The sequence below is a fragment of the Coregonus clupeaformis genome, unplaced genomic scaffold (assembly GCF_020615455.1).
Source record: "Coregonus clupeaformis isolate EN_2021a unplaced genomic scaffold, ASM2061545v1 scaf0764, whole genome shotgun sequence".
Classification (NCBI taxonomy): domain Eukaryota; kingdom Metazoa; phylum Chordata; class Actinopteri; order Salmoniformes; family Salmonidae; genus Coregonus; species Coregonus clupeaformis.
In genome coordinates, this window is record NW_025534219.1 from 30,001 (window position 1) to 48,900 (window position 18,900).

At 41.8% G+C, this 18,900-nt stretch overlaps 1 protein-coding gene, 1 long non-coding RNA gene, 1 other non-coding gene and 1 pseudogene across 3 annotated transcripts in view; 2 read left to right on the plus strand and 2 right to left on the minus strand.

The window, feature by feature from the left end:
- Positions 1–3,732, minus strand: part of LOC121582757 — a 7,532-nt gene extending 3,800 nt beyond the window's left edge. Inside the window, exons 1-5 of the mRNA XM_045216643.1 lie at positions 3,708–3,732; positions 3,219–3,389; positions 3,062–3,123; positions 2,760–2,846; positions 2,138–2,656 (exon numbers count right to left, since the gene is read on the minus strand). Of these exons, the coding sequence (XP_045072578.1) occupies positions 2,138–2,656; positions 2,760–2,846; positions 3,062–3,123; positions 3,219–3,389; positions 3,708–3,732 (864 nt within the window). The remainder of the gene's footprint in view (positions 1–2,137; positions 2,657–2,759; positions 2,847–3,061; positions 3,124–3,218; positions 3,390–3,707) is intronic.
- Positions 3,733–7,388: 3,656 nt separating this feature from the next.
- LOC121583644 lies at positions 7,389–7,507 on the plus strand (annotated as a pseudogene).
- Positions 7,508–8,057: 550 nt separating this feature from the next.
- On the plus strand, positions 8,058–8,176 carry LOC121583752. The gene has a single exon (XR_006003608.1). It is a non-coding gene; the product is annotated as a 5S ribosomal RNA (ribosomal RNA).
- A 2,892-nt stretch (positions 8,177–11,068) lies between these two features.
- Positions 11,069–11,708, minus strand: LOC121583402. The gene is made up of 3 exons (XR_006003515.1): positions 11,679–11,708; positions 11,337–11,553; positions 11,069–11,109 (listed from the first exon to the last, which is right to left on the minus strand). It is a non-coding gene; the product is annotated as an uncharacterized LOC121583402 (long non-coding RNA).
- Positions 11,709–18,900: the final 7,192 nt, after the last annotated feature.

The window sequence follows — 18,900 nt, forward strand, 5'->3', positions numbered from 1 at the left end:
CCTCAGTCATACACCCACACACACATACACACACACACACACACAGATTTGCATGTGCACCCACGCATGCATGCATAGGAACGCATGCACACACACATTAATGCAGACACGGACACACACAAACATAGGCATGCGTGCATAGGCATGAGCGCATGTACGCAAGCGCACGCACGCACACACACACACACACACACACACACGCACACACACACACTGTCCATCATGTCCTATGAGCAGGGTAAAGACAGAGCCAGCAAAAACAGCAGCTGACAGACCGTAATAGAGCCTGGCTGTCAATGTGTTGTCAGGAGTATCCCCCTGAGGATAGACTGGTCACTTAAAGCCATGATTACTCTTGATAGGTGTTAGCCTGGTGTTACAGTACAGTGAGGGGAGCTCGGCCAGGTCAAGGGATTCTCATAGCTCAGGATCTAGAATAGCCCCTGGCATAGATAGCCTACCGAAGTGTGAAAAGAGTGTGGATCTCTATTAATTGTCCTCACTGTAGTAATACTTATCTAACTGTGCAGTCATATGAAAAGTACTTGGATTAAAATGATGTTGTAATCTTTTAATTCACGGACATGTTGGAGGTGTGTTTGAGCGTCCAGTGAACCTCATCAATGTTACAGTCTCTAGAGCAGAGAAATGGCTTCTCTCAATGTCCTTGTAGCTAAATCACTGTGATGCCCTGACCACTTCATGTGGATAGAGGAGTGGGTGTGTGCGTGGGTATTTTTGTGTGTGTAGGTGTGTGTCCGTGCATGTCTGTTTGTTTGTACACCTGGGTGAGAGAACCTTTGATCCTCTTATTGGGGAGTTGGAATATTTGAATTCATAAATGGACACATCTCACCATCCCTTGTACTGTCCTCCTCTATCCACCCATTCATCCCCCCTCTCTCTCTCTCTCTCCCTTTCAGAGTTAATATGTTCTGCGTCTTTTCTAGATTAACAATCATCAAAAATACATGTACAGTGTCTATGTTATGTTGATTTAATTCAATGTCTACTTTATCAACAGTATGTTGATGTCAGGCTGGTCTTTGTTGTGGAGAGTGCACTCATGTAGGACTAAGATGTTTCTCAGGTTAAAGATAGAGCTTGGCTGTAGCCTAAAACGATGTGCTGCAACTACTTCTCTCAGCTCATTATCCATGCATGTAGGCCACTGGAATATGCAGCTCTGGGGGAGGCTGTACATCTGGTGACCGCAGGCATGACAGAGACAGAAAAGTGCAGTTTGACAGAAATCGTACCTGTGAGAATTCATAAAATAACTACATTCTCAAAGTCATGGATAAAGCTCACTATTCTGTCACCCTTCAAGATGATAAAACGACAAGATCACGCTCCAGAGTTATCTTACAAGGACTACATCATGATGTGTGAAAACATGAGGTACATACAGTATGTGTGGTACTCCATTACTCTGATGACACCAATATATCCTCCCTGCTGTAATATAGGCAAAGAGAATGAGGCTGTAGTATGATAATGTTCCTATCGTCCCTATTTAGGTTGACTTATTTCACCAATCTCCCTGTAATCTGTTGGAAACCCACCAGTAACACAGCACCTTCAGGCCGCTCAGATATGTGGTGATATGTGGGCTCTATTTTAAGCATGTGAATCAAAAATAATTAGGCCCTGAGATTGCGAGGCGTTATTAAAATGCTAAACAGTTGAAGGGGTGGATAACAAGACAATCTAAACCTCATCAGGACATGGGAGGGAAGGACAGAGGGAGAAAATAGAACATGTCTGCTTTGTATTCACTGTGGGTGATTGTTATTTCATATTTTACAGAATGTAATATGCCCATGGATCATTATTGACCAAATTAACTCAATGCTGATGTATTCACTCTTCCCTACCTGTAGTGGTTTGATATATTTTTTGTTTATGTATTAGTTTTGGTGAATTCAAACACATATGCCTAACCTAAGCATGCTGCTTGACATATCAACAGTAGTGAACATTTTCTGCAGAAATATTAACTGTTTTTATTAAATGATCATAGTATAGCTTTTGCTATATTGAAATGTTCATTAGGCCTACAGCTCGGTCTCCACTGTCAACATGTAGTCATAAAGTAATAATAATAATAATAATAAAGTAGCTCCAGTAGCTTTGCATCCTCATTGGCATTATCAGTAGCAGGGATAGCGGAGGCAGCCATATCCTTCATCTCATTGTTATCTTCCTCATCCTCAGCGATGAGGGCTTTCAGGCTGGTCTCACTGACGGATTTCTCCATAGAGGTGTCTGTTAGGGTGGAGATCAAATCTTCAGCAGAGTCATCCTTCACATCCTCATAAGTAGCGATCATGTCGTTAGTGCTCTCAGGGGTCAGTGCCATGTCAGGAGTGGAGTTCTGGGTGCTTGAGTCTGATGTATGAACCTCTGTCATGGTCTCTGATGACTGGGTGGTCACCATGGAGATCTGTCTCTGAGAGTTGGCAGTGGTCTGTGTGTCTGTGTTCATATCTGTTGTCTGTGTTTCTGTCTGCGCCTGTGTCGAAGTGTTGGTAGTGGATGGCTTTCTCTCTGTCCTAGTTGCCATAGACGAGGTGGTCAGAGGGACTCCAGGTAGCTGCCACTCCAGTGGGAGGATGGCCAGGTTCCTAGCCAGGGAGAACTGGGAGAGGGAGCTCTACCCGGAGGAAAAGGGGGGTTAGGTTGAGGTCAGAGGGGAAACTGCCTGGATGTGTGAATCTCTGTCTGTCCGTATAGTAAGTCAGGTTTCAGTAACTTACGTGGGCACGTGGTAGAGTCGGAGAGTCAGGACTTATGTAAATTTTCTCCACATGGGTCTTCACTTGCCGGGGTGTCCTTTGATTTGCCTGCATAAGACAATTGCAATACCCAATGATAAAACATTATGGGAAAGATCTTTTGCTCACAATAAAATATGATACAGCATGTTTGCTTGTCTCACAGAGTTCGGTCTTTGTCCCAAATTAGTTCCCTTGTCTGTTTCTGGTGTTGTACTTCTGGGTTCGTGGTCTTGAGATGATTTCAATAGCTGGACTTCAGTCCAGTCTTTCTCCCTCCCTACCTTTCCATTACTCTTGTCCTTGACCTTTTTGGTTGTAACATCTCCTCCAGACCAGTCTGAGCCTGTTTAGATTAGACATTTTGATTTTGAAGACACATCTTTCCAAGTGGAGCAATATCATTCTATATCTAATCAACAGACAACCCATAACACTCACCAGTATCAGATGCATTATCTTCGTCCTGGTCGTTTTTACTCTGTCTGTGCTGAGAGGGACGAGTTTTCTTCAGCTTGACTTTCCCTCCACAGCAGAAGAGATTGAACAGCTGCAGGGCCGCCACAGCTGGATAGATGCTCTGCTTCTTCTCTTTCTGCTGGGTCTCCTTTGCTTTCTCCACAGGGGAGACCTCAGGGTCACAATCAGTACATCAGTTAGAAATCTACTGATATTTCAAACTACAATATCAATAGCCAATGAGCTCTAGTGTGTTTCCATGGCAAAATGTTACCCAATAATAACTAGGGTTAGTGCTATCCGAGATCCTTGAGACATCCCTACCCTAAACCCTAACCTTACCTCTACCCTTACCCTAACTCTAACCTTAACCCTTACCTTAACCATTTCAATTTCAACTTCAATGGGGGTAAGGTCAGAGTTGGGACGTTCCAAGGATTCCGTTAAGACTTTTTAACTAGTAGGGCCTACCCCATCCGAAGGGGCATTGTGACATTATCACATTTGTCAAGCAGTGTCAAAGTATCAAATTCAACACAATATACTGTGTTTTCCTTATTGTGGTCATTATCAATTATCAAATGCATTGGCAAATCCTCATTGATAAGCAGGTTTGGATGTCTTACAGAGTTAGATCTTTGTTTAATGTCTTTTTCTGTTTCCGGTGTCGTTCTGCGTTTGTGGTCCTGAGATTTCTGAACTTCAATCCAAACTTTCTCTTTCCGAACCTTTCCTTTACTCTTGTCCTTGATCCTTTTCACATCACCTGCAGAATAGTCAGAGCCTGTAAGTGAAACATTTCCTCCAAGTGAAGCCTAAATAATTGTACTATGTGGCAGCACTAGTCAATAGACACCTCCTCACACTCACCAGTATCAGAGTCATTATTGTTGTTCGTATCGTGTATCGTTGTTGCCTTTCTCCCCTCACCACTCTGGGAGGGATCAAATGGTGTCTTCTTCATCCTGACGCAGCTCAGCAGTGTAAACAGCTGAAGAAAGGTCAGGGCTGGAGGGATGCTCTTCTCCTTGGGTTTATTTTTATGTTTGTGGGGACCAGAGGGACAGGGTCACTAAGTGTCTGACCCATAACACGCTAGGGTAGTGTACTGTTGTAATCAATCAAATCAGTTATAGGTTGAGAGATGTAGCTAACACGCTCTTCCTGAGCTTGTCTAACAATTTTAATGTGGTCTGGGATTATGTTAGAAGTGTGTTTCCGTGGCAACGTTACCTCATAATGTTCCCTTATAATAACTAGTGCTCCATCCCTGGTAAAGTGGCATTGTGACATCATCAAGTTCCAGAACACTGGAGCAGCCTATTACTATAGACCTAGTCTGCCTGTATGTCTGTATGTCTGTCTGTCTGTACAGATGTAGGATCTTAATTTGATCACTCTTTTGTTGCTGAGATTTGTACTGCAGAGCAAGAAATGCAAACTTGTATTGTATTACAAAAGGCTTCTAAAGTTTGTCATTTCCATTTTAAAATGTCAGACTTGATTTGCCCAAACAGAAAATGTATCAACCCCCTACAAAAAATGTCCATTAATTATAATCCACATCATAATTCACATTTCCTGTTGCTGCAAAATTATTTTCCTGCTGTAGCAAACTGGCTCAAATTAAGATCCTACATCTGTATGTCTGTCTCTCTCTTTCCTTCTCTCTCCATCTCTCTCTCTGCCTGTACTCATATTCAACCTCTGCCTTCACCCTATTGAAGCACTTTGTTTTCTCATCTATTGCCTGCCTGCATCATGTTGCAAGGAGAGGGTGGCTGAGCACAGGTCAATCACTCCACATTGAGAATGATTATAAAGTTGATTATCAAGTGCCACACTCAACATATTACTACTGTTGGCAATCAGAATACATACTTGTTGTAGTCCAAGAGTCTACTCAGTGAATACATGCAGGCCAGCGGGCAAGAGTCATGGCAACACATCTATATTCACACATCTTCTATGTCTGCACTATTAAAAGCAGATCGCCGCCACATGTAGCATAAGAGATAGGTAAACAGCCTTTATGCGACACCTTCATTATTCACCATCTTTGTCATCTGTATGGGAGAGCATGGGGAGGCAGTGCTGTGCTGCTATGCCTTAAAAAGGCCAACAGAGAGCATCAAATGACTACATACAGTATGTCAATGACCAAATGTTGTATGTAAAGCAATCATGAATGGTTTTCTAATATACTGTTTAGTACAACACACATCATAAAATAGTCTACACATCATAACATAGGCTACACACAAGTGCAAGTTTCAGTGGGGTAACTGAATTGATTCCCTTCAAAAATGTCAGTCCATTTATCCAATGTATCCTTCTCCTGTCTCTCTCTCTCTCTCTCTCTCTCTCTCTCTCTCTCTCTCTCTCTCTCTCTCTCTCTCTCTCTCTCTCTTTCTTTATCCTCCCAAGACTGTTACATGTGTAATATGTTTTTATCCAATGATAGTAAAGATCATTAATGTTGCCATTAATTTGAAAAACGATAAAAAACTGCCAGTTCAGTGTTTGGCTACAGTTTAGCCCTGCAGCTCTCTGTAAAGGCAGTAAGGCTCTTGCAGTCCAGTGAAGATTAGATTGCTTTACAGGCTAGTGAGCCTGGGTGAATCCACAGAGAGCCGCACACAAAGACTGGCACAGAGAGATCAGAGTGGTGCCTCCTGGGTAGTGATGATGAACAAACCTTGGCCTCTCCTGAAGACGATAACAAATGCCTTCATCCTCCAGCCAAGACCATTAATGGCCAGATAAATGCAGGGTGTGTGTATGTGTTTCAGAGGGTTAATGTACATGTGGGTGTGTTGGTAGTAAGTGTTCTATAGAGGGACGATGTGTGTTTTCTTCTATGTGTGTCTGTCAGTGTGTTTATGCACTCTACCTAGTCTTCCTTTCAGACCCCTAGACACTTGTAAGGCCACAGGGTGCATCCTGATGGCTTATTGGATTCCTTTTAGTGAGGGCCAGTAGCTAAACAAATAAAGGCAGCCATGTGGTCACAGCCGGCATGAAGTCTATTATACATTTACAGGATAAACATTTTAACTTCAAACATTAAACCAAGCAGAACTAGGTAGGACGGGGAATCATATACTGTACCTTGGGACTCTGGTCTAGTGGTGTTATCTCAGTGAATAGTGCAAGGTGTTGTAATATCAGAATCAATACACAAATATATGTGTATGTGCGCATGCATGCATTCCTGCCTATCTGCCTGTGTTTGTGTGTGTGTGTGTACGTGCATGCATATGCCTGTGTGATTGAGTGCTGGGTTTAGTGAACTTGTCGTTCCATCATCATGATGGCACTGACCTTCTCTCGACCAATGTGTTTTGGCTAATGCAGTTTTCAGAGACTGGAGAAATCAATTGCTCAGTCAGGACAGGAGGTGGGCTTGCACACTATAGTCAGTTTACTGAGCACAGCCTATCCTCTATTGATTTGATTTGATTTATTAGGATCCCCATTAGCTGACATCAATGGTGACAGCTAGTCTTACTGGGGTCCGACACATAACGAACAAGACATTACAGACAAAATACAATTGACATACATTTAGAAACATGAACATGTCGTGTGTGTGCATCTATCAGTTACACATACATGTCAGTACATACAGTCGTGGTCAAAAGTTTTGAGAATGACACAAATACTAATTTTCACAGTCTGCTGCCTCAGTTTTGATGATGGCAATTTGCATATATTCCAGAATGTCATGAAGAGCGATCAGATGAATTGCAATTAATTGCAAAGTCCCTCTTTGCCATGAAAATGAACTTAATCCCCCAAAAACATTTACACTGCATTTCAGCCCTGCCACAAAAGGACCAGCTGCCATCATTTACATTTTAGTCATTTAGCAGACGCTCTTATCCAGAGCGACTTACAGTTAGTGAATGCATGGAGCAACTGCCTTTTATTTATCACCCTAATAATATCATGTATTTTTATTGGACTAAATGTAGTTTGTATGTGCTGTCCTAACCTGATCAAATTAAATAATAGACAGTGCGTTTCCCAGAAAATATAGGCAGTACATTCAGCCTTTGTTTTTAGTCGGTTCATTAAGTTGCATGGAAATACGAATCACTGATACATTTTGTTCATGTCTTTATATAGTGTACCAAGAGTTGTTCCTGCGCTTACGGCCATACTAGCCTGAATATGCCTGATCTCATCCGGTCTCGGAAGCTAAGCAGGATCGGGCCTGGTTAGTACTTGGAAGGTAGACTGCCTGGGAATACCAGGTGCTGTAAGCCTTTTGTTCCACTAGAGAGTGCTCTTGTGTCATGGAGCAACTTCCTTTTATTTATCACCCTAATAATATCATGTATTTTTATTGGACTAAATGCAGTTTGTATGTGCTGCCATGCCCTGCCCTGATCAAATTAAATAATAGACAGTGCGTTTCTCTCAAAATAGATGTGTCATGGAGCAACTGGCTTTTATTTATCACCCTAATAATATCATGTATTTTTATTGGACTAAATGCAGTTTGTATGTGCTGACCTGCCCTGCCCTGATCAATTTAAATAATAGACAGTGCGTTTCCCTCAAAATATATGTGTCATGGAGCAACTGCCTTTTATTTATCACCCTAATAATATCATGTATTTTTATTTGACTAAATGCAGTTTGTATGTGCTGCCCTGCCCTGGTCAAATTAAATAATAGACAAAGCGTTTCCCTCAAAATATAGGCAGTACATTCAGCCTTTGTTTTTAGTCGGTTCATTAAGTTGCACGGAAATTCGAATCACTGGTAAATTTGGTTCATGTCTTTATATAGTGTACCAAGAGTTTTTCCTGCGCTTACGGCTATACCAGCCTGAATATGCCTGATCTCGTCCGATCTCGGAAGCTAAGCAGGATCAGGCCTGGTTAGTACTTGGATGGGAGACCGCCTGGGAATACCAGGTGCTGTAAGCTTTTTGTTCCACTAGAGAGTACTCTTGTGTCATGAAGTAACTGCCTTTTATATATCACCCTAATAATATAATGTTATTTTATTGGACTAAATGCAGTTTGTATGTGCTGCCCTGCCCTGCCCTGATCAATTTAAATAATAGACAGTGCGTTTCCCTCAAAATATATGTGTCATGGAGCAACTGCCTTTTATTTATCACCCTAATAATATCATGTATTTTTATTGGACTAAATGCAGTTTGTATGTGCTGCCCTGCCCTGGTCAAAGTAAATAATAGACAAAGCGTTTCCCTCAAAATATAGGCAGTACATTCAGCCTTTGTTTTTAGTCGGTTCATTAAGTTGCACGGAAATTCGAATCGCTGGTAAATTTTGTTCATGTCTTTATATAGTGTACCAAAAGTTGTTCCTGCGCTTAGAAGCTAAGCAGGATTGGGCCTGGTTAGTACTTGGATGGGAGACTGCCTGGGAATACCAGGTGCTGTAAGCTTTTTGTTCCACTAGAGAGTACTCTTGTGTCATGGAGCAACTGCCTTTTATTTATCACCCTAATAATATCATGTATTTTATTGGACTAAATGCAGTTTGTATGTGCTGCCCTGCCCTGCCCTGATCAAATTAAATAATAGTCAGTGCGTTTCCCTCAAAATACATGTGTCATGGAGCAACTGCCTTTTATTTATCACGCTAATAATATCCTGTATTTTTATTGGACTAAATGCAGTTTGTATGTGCTGTCCTAACCTGATCAAATTAAATAATAGACAGTGCGTTTCCCTGAAAATATAGGCAGTACATTCAGCCTTTGTTTTTAGTCTGTTCATTAAGTTGCATGGAAATACGAATCACTGATACATTTTGTTCATGTCTTTATATAGTGTACCAAGAGTTGTTCACTCGCTTACGGACATACCAGCCTGAATACACCCGATATCGTCTGACCTCGGAAGCTAAGCTGGTGTTTGACGAAGCATTTGTCTGATGTGACCTCTCATAGAATATCCATAACTCACGGCAGCCTAAAGTTAGGAACAAAGAAAAATAAATTTAAGGCGCAATGTAGGGTACATGCTACATGTTACATGCCACATGTTACATACATGCTAATGCTAAATGCTAATTATGCTGCATGCTACATGCTACCATGTGACCTTAGAGGGATGGAATAAAGCCTCTTAAATTATGTTTGTGTGTGTAGAATTTAGGTTCTATGCTTTGTGAGCTCTGTTAAATGTTGTTTGACTATGAGGAGAAAACAGAGTTACAGCGGGACTGTTAACTTTCTGTTTGGGTTGGGGAGAGAGCTGAGAAGCTCCCTTCCACGGTAAAATCGTATGGATGAATGTACTGCGCATGCGTGTGATTTTACGACACTAGAGTGACGTAGGGGTAGGTCAATCCTCTGCTACACGGTGCAAGGGGGGACACAGACGAAGGAACAAAGAGGAGAGATTTGAACACGAATGGAATATTCTAGTTGTTACATCGGCTGTTGTTTGACGATGAAACTGTTTTCTTGAGACATATTGAATTGATAAATGAGAGAGATATGTTGACGGATTAAAAATAAAAGTAATTAAATAAGTAAATAAAATAAAAATGTTATTGAGCTGTTTATGCGATTCCTGAGTTAATTCTTAGAGCGAATGTGAACGGAGGAATATTGAATGGTTGAAGTGACTCGGTGACTGCATAAACTGCTAAATTCTTGTTTGTTTCTCTGTTCTTTTGTCATATGAGAGGCGATGGGACGAGAGGAGAAAGAGAGAAAGAGAGGAGGTGCTGACGTGTACATCACGTGACAAGGTGTGACGCAACAGAGGATCGAGTCAAATATCAGGCTAGTGCTGTTCTGTTTACAAAATCTTCCCCTACAGGATATTTGATGTTATGACAATTTCACAGAGACTTGGCAAAAGACTGATTGAATAAAATTTGCATTTTTGGAGTTTCTATGCATGAGTTGGTTTGATTACAGTTCTGTTGGAAATCGAGTACTGACATTATTCTGTAAAATTAAGATAATTGGATGCTTATTAAGCAATGGGGTTTATGGGTATTGTAGTGTTGTAGGATTAGAAGTCTTTATTTTTTGGATTGCTCTGAAGTTGACTACAAGGCTGTAACGTAACAAAATGTGGAAAAAGTCAAAGGGTCTGACTACTTTCCGAATGCACTGTATAATAATAGATAATTCACCTGCAGATGACAGATGCCTTACTGGCTCCAGTGGTTAGAGCATTCATGTGATGCTGTTTGAGAACCCGCATTGTGGGCAGGTTCTCTCCATTTGAATCTGATCCAATTCTGTTTATCATATCGTAAAGCTTTGGATTCTTCTGTTGAAGATCTTTCATCTGAGATTGTTGGTCTCTGGCCAGCTTCAGGGAACTCTTTGGTGGGATATGGTCTGCCTCCACAACGCCTCTTTCCCCCATGTATTCAGAGATAAGTCTGGTGTTTTTGACTCTGATGAGGGGATAGAAGAGAAAAGGTTGTACTATGAAAGTACAATTCAAGTAAGCACATCTATTTATACAATTTGTATGTCAATGCTTTATGAATTATTATATACATTTCTGGTCTTAATAATATATTCAAATGTGAAAAACAATGCAGGGTCATTATAATTACATTGGTAGATTTGAACAATGCCTATATAAAAATAAAACAAATATTATGCTAAATTACCTTTTGTAAGGACCAACTAATCCAAGTTGGTACGCATAGGCTATGTCCTCCTCATTTATCCCTGAGGAACTATAAGGAATATACTTAATGGGACTGATATCGTGACCATATTCCTCATCATCACTTGTCTTTGCTGTCGGCCCTACCCCTCCAACTATAGCATATTTTCCATGATTTTTCTTGAGTGCATCATAGGCCTTCTGGGTTTTTACCATTTCACTATGAGCATGAAGGTTCCCTTTGATCTATGGGAAGACATAACAGGTATCAATAACTCCAATTACTCCACAACCAAGGTTAAAGGTGCAATCTGTTATATTCATTTATTTTATTTAGGGACAGTTGATATCTACCAATCATCTTAATTTCCTAGAGTTCCTTTGTTGGATTTGATTAAAATTACATATTTCAGAAAGTTATTTAGTTTAAGAATGATTTAAACTATACGTAGACATGCGTAGGCCTACAGTACCTGGTCTTTAACATTGTTTCGTAGATTCACAGCTTGACTCTTGATCTCATCCTCTGACCTGTTAGATATTGCCTGTGCTAGGGCATGGTACAGGCAGTTCTGGTTCTCTGAGCGCACAGGGATTACTTTGCCATCTTGGATGATGTCAAAGTGACCACTGTATGGACTTTCTACTCCTTGGATTCTGTCTTTTGCTTTAGAGAGGATTCCTTTCTCACTGAAAGAGCAGAAATAAAGAGCACCATTGGTTCTCATTAATGTAGTTCTAATTGGAGAGATCCTAATTTGGGGAGATTTGCAGTATTGTTGATGAAGGTCTACCAAACAGTTTAGGACAAATACCTGTGTGTTTCCTCAGGCTCTTTGGTCAGCCGTAGAGTGATTTGGCCGGCTGAGCTGTTCATTCCCGGGTAGGACTCCTCTGAGAGTGTTTTCCCATGTTGATCCACCACTTTGAACTGGATGCCTTTAACATGGAGCAGGTCACTGTTTGTGAGGATATAAATGTCCAGGGCCGAGGCTGGTCTATTAACATCACCAATCTTCTCTGCATAATCCAGGAGTTATTTTGTTTCAGTCTCTGACAGAGCTTTCCCAGTCTTCTGACTGGCTGACTTCATATCATGTTTAGGCTGCCGGTCCTGGAAAAAGCCCTCAGTTTTGTATCTGCCAAGTACATTGTCAACAACTTTTCCAGTGACTGCATTGACCTTCTTCTTGAATTGTCGCGTCACAAAGTCGGACATATGACCAGCACAAGCATCTACGAATGCTTGGGAGACACTTTCCGAAATGGAGCTTAGGAACTCATCCTTCAGGCGAATCACATCTGGTAAGTCATGTCTGCCATCTTGGTCATACTGCTCCAGATTTCTTTGCTGCTCTTCTATTTCTTTTTTTAAATTTGTGGACAAATATGTCACTGATAACATGTTCTGTAGGAATGGATTGAATCATTTGGACCAAGGTTGTGGTGTGTTTAGCTATTTCTACACTTATTTTGACTCCTTTTGCAATGCAATGTGTCCCACTTTTTTTCCACAAGGTCAGTTGCATTATTGCACACCTCAGAGAGTCTGCTCATAACATCACTGACTTGGGATGTGGTGGCATCAGTCATGAGGCCAGGAATAAGATATTTTGTCATAACTTGAACTAAATCTTTAATTTGTTGTTCAAGCTTTGAGTCAATTTTATAATTGCTGCGGTTCTGCAAAGCTCCTTTAGGTACTGCAGAGCCAATGTACTTAGTGAGACTAAGACCTAGTTCGGCATTCTGTTTGACTGTTGAAGTGACCATGTCTTTGAAAGCTTTTTCTAAAATAATTTTAAAGATGGCCCCAATTCCAGCATCAATGCCGTAGTTAATTCCTGCGATTACACTCTGCTTCCCTACCTCCTGAAATGCATACTTGGTTGCGTGTTTTAGAGCCACCTTCATGTTTGTAGGGGATACCAGTTTCTTTGTTGCAGTCTTAATTGTTTCTTTGGAGATTTTTTTTTACCGCTCCCTTTGCGGACTTGAAAACATATTTTCCTGTGCCAATGATTTCCTTTGCGACAGATGAGAGTTTCTTAGTACCATTGAGGACTTTATATGCTGTGATGGCAACTTTTTTAATGGCGCTGAACCCTGCGGAGAGCAGAGACATCCCAATGCTGATGCTTTTGGAGATGGCCCATTGCACCCAATTGAATGTGCCCGATATCATGCCAGTTATCCCTTCAATCATGTCGGAGACTCCTTCAGAGATGAGACTAAAGCCAATCTGGGTTCCAGCGCCAAACGACAGGGCACAAACCAGAACTCCAAGGATGACCTGACACACACCGATGAAGAAACAAATCAAAGCGTGAAAGCTGAACTCGGGCTTCTTTTTCACCTCAAACACAATGCACAGGCCATTGTCATACAAGGCCGTGAGTTCATTTGCTGTGATGTAGTCTTGATTTTCTGAGAGGCTGTACACTGACGATACCTCTGTTATGGCCATGCCTTCACCCTCAAGCTCTTTAAGTTTATTTACCACAAGGTCAATGTTAAGTATCCAAGCTTTGTGAATGCTCATCCTGGAATCTATTTGCTTTAGAAAGTTGCGTTCTCCTTCATGATGTGGTTCAAAAATGCCAATTGTGGCAATCTGAAAAAAAAAACATGGTATTTGTTGTTTCTGACAAGTAAACATCCACAGATGTCTTTGCCCTTTCCAGTAATTCCCTTGCCTCTGTTTTGTAGCCATCTTTGCCCATGTTGATGGTGATGAAGGCTTGGTTGTACAGTGCCACGGCACTGTAAAAAGGGTCACACTCTTCAACATCTTTCCAGTAGGACTTTGCTTCATAGTCACACTTAGTTTTGTTGCGGAGGTGCAAGTCAGTTCTGCCGGTAGCCTGCTTTAGTGGTCATAGAAGTTTTGACTTTTTCCATTCAGCAGCATGTTGCCCCCTATTTGTGATATGCTCAAGAAGGTCTGCTTTAAGAACACTGATATCTTCGTGCCGACGGATGTGCTCCTCGTGAAGGGTAAGCCACAATGCCCATGTTTCTTTCAAAGCATTGAGTGCCGGATGGTAATCAAACTTAGGGCCTTTATCTTTAAAACACTCAGGGACATCTTTCGGCCCCATTCCCGACAGGTCATCTCTCTCTCCTGTTTTGTGAAGTTGCTCCAAACTTGTCAAGAAATTCGCAAAACGTGCCAAACAGGTCCTCTTTTATTTTGATTTCGAGAAGCTCATCTGTCTCCATATCTTTGATGCGTTGGACTTCGTGACTCTCTCTCAGTTGTCTCATGATCTCCACAGGCTGGCCTCGTATGCTGGGGCAAGGTTATCCCCACGGAGGATCATCTGGACCACGCCGGTCCCTTCCGACCAGTTCTTCCGAACACCTGTTTCTCCACTCTACGACTGCCAGAGTAATGTGTCAGGAGGACGAAGAGGCCACTCACATAGGTTGACATCCTGATCAACCTTGACATCTGTTCCACGACCTCCTAGATTTGTGGCTATGATTATATGTCCCCCTCTGAATTTGGTACTCTCAATGTTGTGTTTCTACTGATTGTGTATAATGTGATGGGGGATGTGGATTCTCGCCCCTATTTTCTTTCAGAAGCTCTTTGGGTCTTGACATCCTCACATATGACCAAGACAACCTGACCAATGTCTGCCACTCTCATTGCTGTCTTACAGAGGATCTCCATCCACTGGGCTTGCCCGACTGACCTGAATTGCTGGAAGCTCAACAACCTTCTTATGGCGGTGAGCTGGTATTGTGTAGCGTTGTTTCGTGAATGCCTTGCAGGAAATCTTTGTCGGCATCGCCCCCTAATGTCCCAGACACACCAAATATCCCATTCCCTTTTAGGTACTTTTGAAAGTAATGGAAGTTTGACAGGTAATTTGTCACATTGGACAAAGGAGTGGTTGCCAGCTGGTGTTTCATCTCCAGAAACTGCTGCAGGCCGTCCCCCAGCGTTTGTTCTTTCAACACTCCACTGGCCTGGAAGTCCACTGGGATGATGGCATGGTAGAGATGCTCGTCTCTGACCGCTTCCAATGTCTGATCAATCATGTACTCTCTGCCTTGTATCATCATGATGGCTTTCAGGCGCTTTTCCACAAAGACTGGTAACCGATCTCTCAAGGTATTTCTCAAGGAAAGAGGGGATCACAAGAAACTCTGAGTTTGACTGAGAGTTGCCAGAATATTTGATTTTAAACTTCAGCTCAGAGACAGTTGCCTTAATGAGTTTGTCTTCTGGTATGATCTCACTGGCTCGTCCATTCTCGAGGAGAAGCATTTAGATTTCCAGGATATCAGGGTTGTTGTGCAACTTTTTCTCCTCAACCAGCACGGCTTTATTGTTTGTCACAGAGTAACAGTCAATGGCCACATCATTCTCCAGTGCTTTCTCCATGATGGTGAGCAGATCACACTGTTGAGTAATTCCAACTTTGGCCATGAATGTATCAACAGTTTTCCTGTTCTCAGTTGTATCGTGTTTCTCTGCGTTCTCTAGAGCTTGCATGAACATGTCAAAATCTTCATCTGAATAGATACCCAACTCTACTCCGGCTCCAAATGTGAAATTCAGAGAATTCTTTGAGATGTCGCTGGACCGATAACAGCTAACTTTGCAGCCTTGTGGAAATGTTGGATTCCAGTGTGCCCACTCAATCTCTCCAGTATCTTCCATCTCAATTGGCTGACACATAGATACCATGGCCCATATGCTAGCAAGGACTCTGGTCGAGGTGCCTCAGGCCACTTGCCTCGTGGGATAGAAACGTCACCTGAACTCCATTGTCCAAAGTCATGTAGTCCACTTCATCCACAATCACCATGTCGAACTCCTCTCCCCACGTGTGGTGTCCTTCTCGAATTCCTGCCTCAATGCGTCTGCTGCAAAGCTGCCAACGGTTCCGTAAACGTAATTGTTTCTGTAAGCCTCTGTAGCCTACTATCCTTGCTTTCAGGGAGCTTCCCTGATCTGTGGTGGTGGCACAACAGAGGATGTGACACCAAACATGTCATACAGTTTCTTCCACTCCTCTTGGTCTCAGCGAGCAAGGACTGGAGAACTTGTCACAATGTCAACCTTAGTGCCGGGATGGCCTGGATGGTGGCAAACATAGCCAAGATGCAAGATTTTCCCTTCACCTGTGCCGATTTCCAGAAGGATACCTTTTTCCCTGTTAACTTTGGTAGAAGGAGCATGAGCAGTGATGCCAACTGAGTGAGTCGGGGAAAGTAGCCTTCTATTTTCTCAGCAGTGAGCAGTGACTCCAGCGGAGTGATGCGAGGAAAGTAGCTTTCTATGTTCTTACCGTTTTGAGTGTAAATGGTTGAGCAGTCTTGCACAGCCATAGACATCCTTATTAGGACCTCCTTGAGAACAGCAAGGTCAGGGTTAGTAAAATCCAGAGACTTGATCATCTGCTTTGCTTCCTCTATCTTTACCTGATCCAAGTCCTCCCTTTGCATGTTTTGGAAGCTCCTCTGTCCATATCCTAGAATTTCCTCCATTATGGACAGTATTTTCTGGGTACTTTTCATTTCGCATTTCATTTACAATGGTGTTGGCATCCTTGTCCCCTTCTGCCTCAGCATACCATTGTAGAGAGAGTTGACAGGCTCTTTTTCTTTCAGGGCAGAGAGAGTGAGAGAGAAGATCCAGCTTGTTCGTCCGCACTGTATGAAGGATTGAGGTTGCTAACTCTTGGTTTATGCCTGAAACACCTCGCAAAAAGAGCAAAATTTCTGAAGGTGTCCAGATCATGTTGAAGAGAATTTGACTAAGGAGCCCCTTGTTTTTCTCTGACACCTCTGTGAACATGTCAAGAATGCTCAGAACAAGTTGCTGAACCACTGTGGGATGTGTGCTGTACAGCTGTTCAAGAAGACGGATGAGAAAGTCATACTTCTGGTCCCAGTCAGGTAGTTGGACCTCTCTACTGTCTGTGTCCGAGTCGTTGGTCAACGTTAGCTCTGCCACAGCCGTGAGGATGCTAAACCTCTCGGTGAGTGATTGCTCTCCTTGGCTGATAGCACGATCTATGGTCAACTGACACCAGATGGACAGTTGAGGCTCTCCAAAGTATTGAAGGCTTAGCTCATTCTGAAGATTTTTCATTCGGTTTTCAAGTTTGTCCTCTTGCATGCTTTTGTCTTCAGTGATCTTGTACTTCTTCAGAAGCTCTTCAAACGTATTTTTCAAGTGCCCTGGCTAGAATAAAATGGTTCCAACACAAAAAAGTGTAAAGAAAAGGAATGTTTTAGTACAGATGCAATAAAATATGTATGTGTCATACTAGAAACACTTTTTCTATTAGAGGTGGTCCCATGTAAATTGGCAACTCTATGTAAATATGAGAAACTGTATTTTCAGAAAAATATAATAATATGTTTATCATTAAGTTAACGCAACATTAATGCTAAACACAAAATCATTAATGCAAAACAAAACAAATTCTACAACCCTTTTAAATATCTCATACCTCATCCCTTACGATTGCTGCAGCATCATCTTCTATCATCTGGTGTAGTACTTGTGTACGCTGGTGATGGCGCTGTTGTCCTTTAAGACTCAGCTTCTGTATCAGCTTTTCTCGTCCCTTTGACACCTTCTTACCCGAAAGTTCGCACTCTCTTTCGATTTCTTGCTGGATTCTCCTCTCCCTCTCCAGTTGCTCCTGGCGCCTCCTCTCCTCCTGCTGTCGTCTTCGTTGCTCCTCCATCTCCTCCTGCTGTCGTCTTCGTTGCTCCTCCATCTCCTCCTGCTGTCGTCTTCGTTGCTCCTCCTGTCTTCGCCGCTCCACCTCCTCCTGCTGCTGACTGATACGGTCTTCCTCTTGCTTCCCTGATGGATGAATACAAATGACACCATATTCCCTATGTAGTGCACAACTTTTGGCCAGAGCCCATGTTTACAAATAAGGTGCCATTTGAGACGTAGTAGCCAACAGCCAATGTTGTTCCAACAAAATACTGATCAATAACAAAAATAGCAGCCCTGAGCCAATATTGCTATTTCATGAACATATGAACCAATACTATAGTATTTATATATTGTAAGGAAAAACCTTTACATTAATTGGCTCAGTTGCAAATACTAGTTGCTGATAAATGATGTATTGAGGATATATGGTTTATTTCCAAACTGAACATTTTGAACAAGATAATGTAGCTCAGCAGATTTGTATGAATTTGAGGTACTTACCATAGTTTGGACATGTTGGACTATTAGACTCAGCGTCGCACAGTAGTTGAATAAGTGAACGGCCACTGGTTTCTATAATAGTGAATGTTTGACTCCTGTCCTGCTTGTTACTGTTGAATTCATATGAGAAGGAGTTATAACTGTGATTGTCATATCTTAACTTTAGGTAGCAAGGTCTCCACCTAGAGTTGAGGTTTTTTGTTACACTACCCCAGCCATGCAACGTGCCACTGCCACCTCCCTGGAAAACAGAAAAGCAATACTAGATCTAATTTTCAATCTCGAAATGTGTTAAGATTAATCTTCAGCGATCCAATTTATTGCTCAATATATTTCGAGATTGATCTCAAAATAAATGTTCCAGGTCTGATATTACACTTGTTTTAATTTTGTCACAGGGACAATATCGATAAGCACTTTTACTACCAACAGCCCCTTTCAGGTAGTCCACAGTGCTTAAAGGTAGGCTACACTCAGTAAAATGTAATTATCATACACAATGGGCCGACTTTATTCATTTACCAACATCAACAGAATTCAACTCTATCAACACTGCCATTATTAGTTCAGCTCTTCATAATGTTTGCCTTCCTTAGTGGCATGCCAGCATTGGGAAGAGCCAAAATCTAGGTTTATAAATATCATGATCAGGTATTTCACAGAGCACCTTACACTCAGCAAAATTACATTATTACCATTATCAATTACCTTGGCATATTTAAATTCTGTTGATTTTGTTCTCTGTAAGTGTCCCTGTTAGCAGCAGAAGTGTCACAACATTACATTACGTTTATAACTATCATGATTTTACATTGACTCAGATACTTACGTTCGAACCG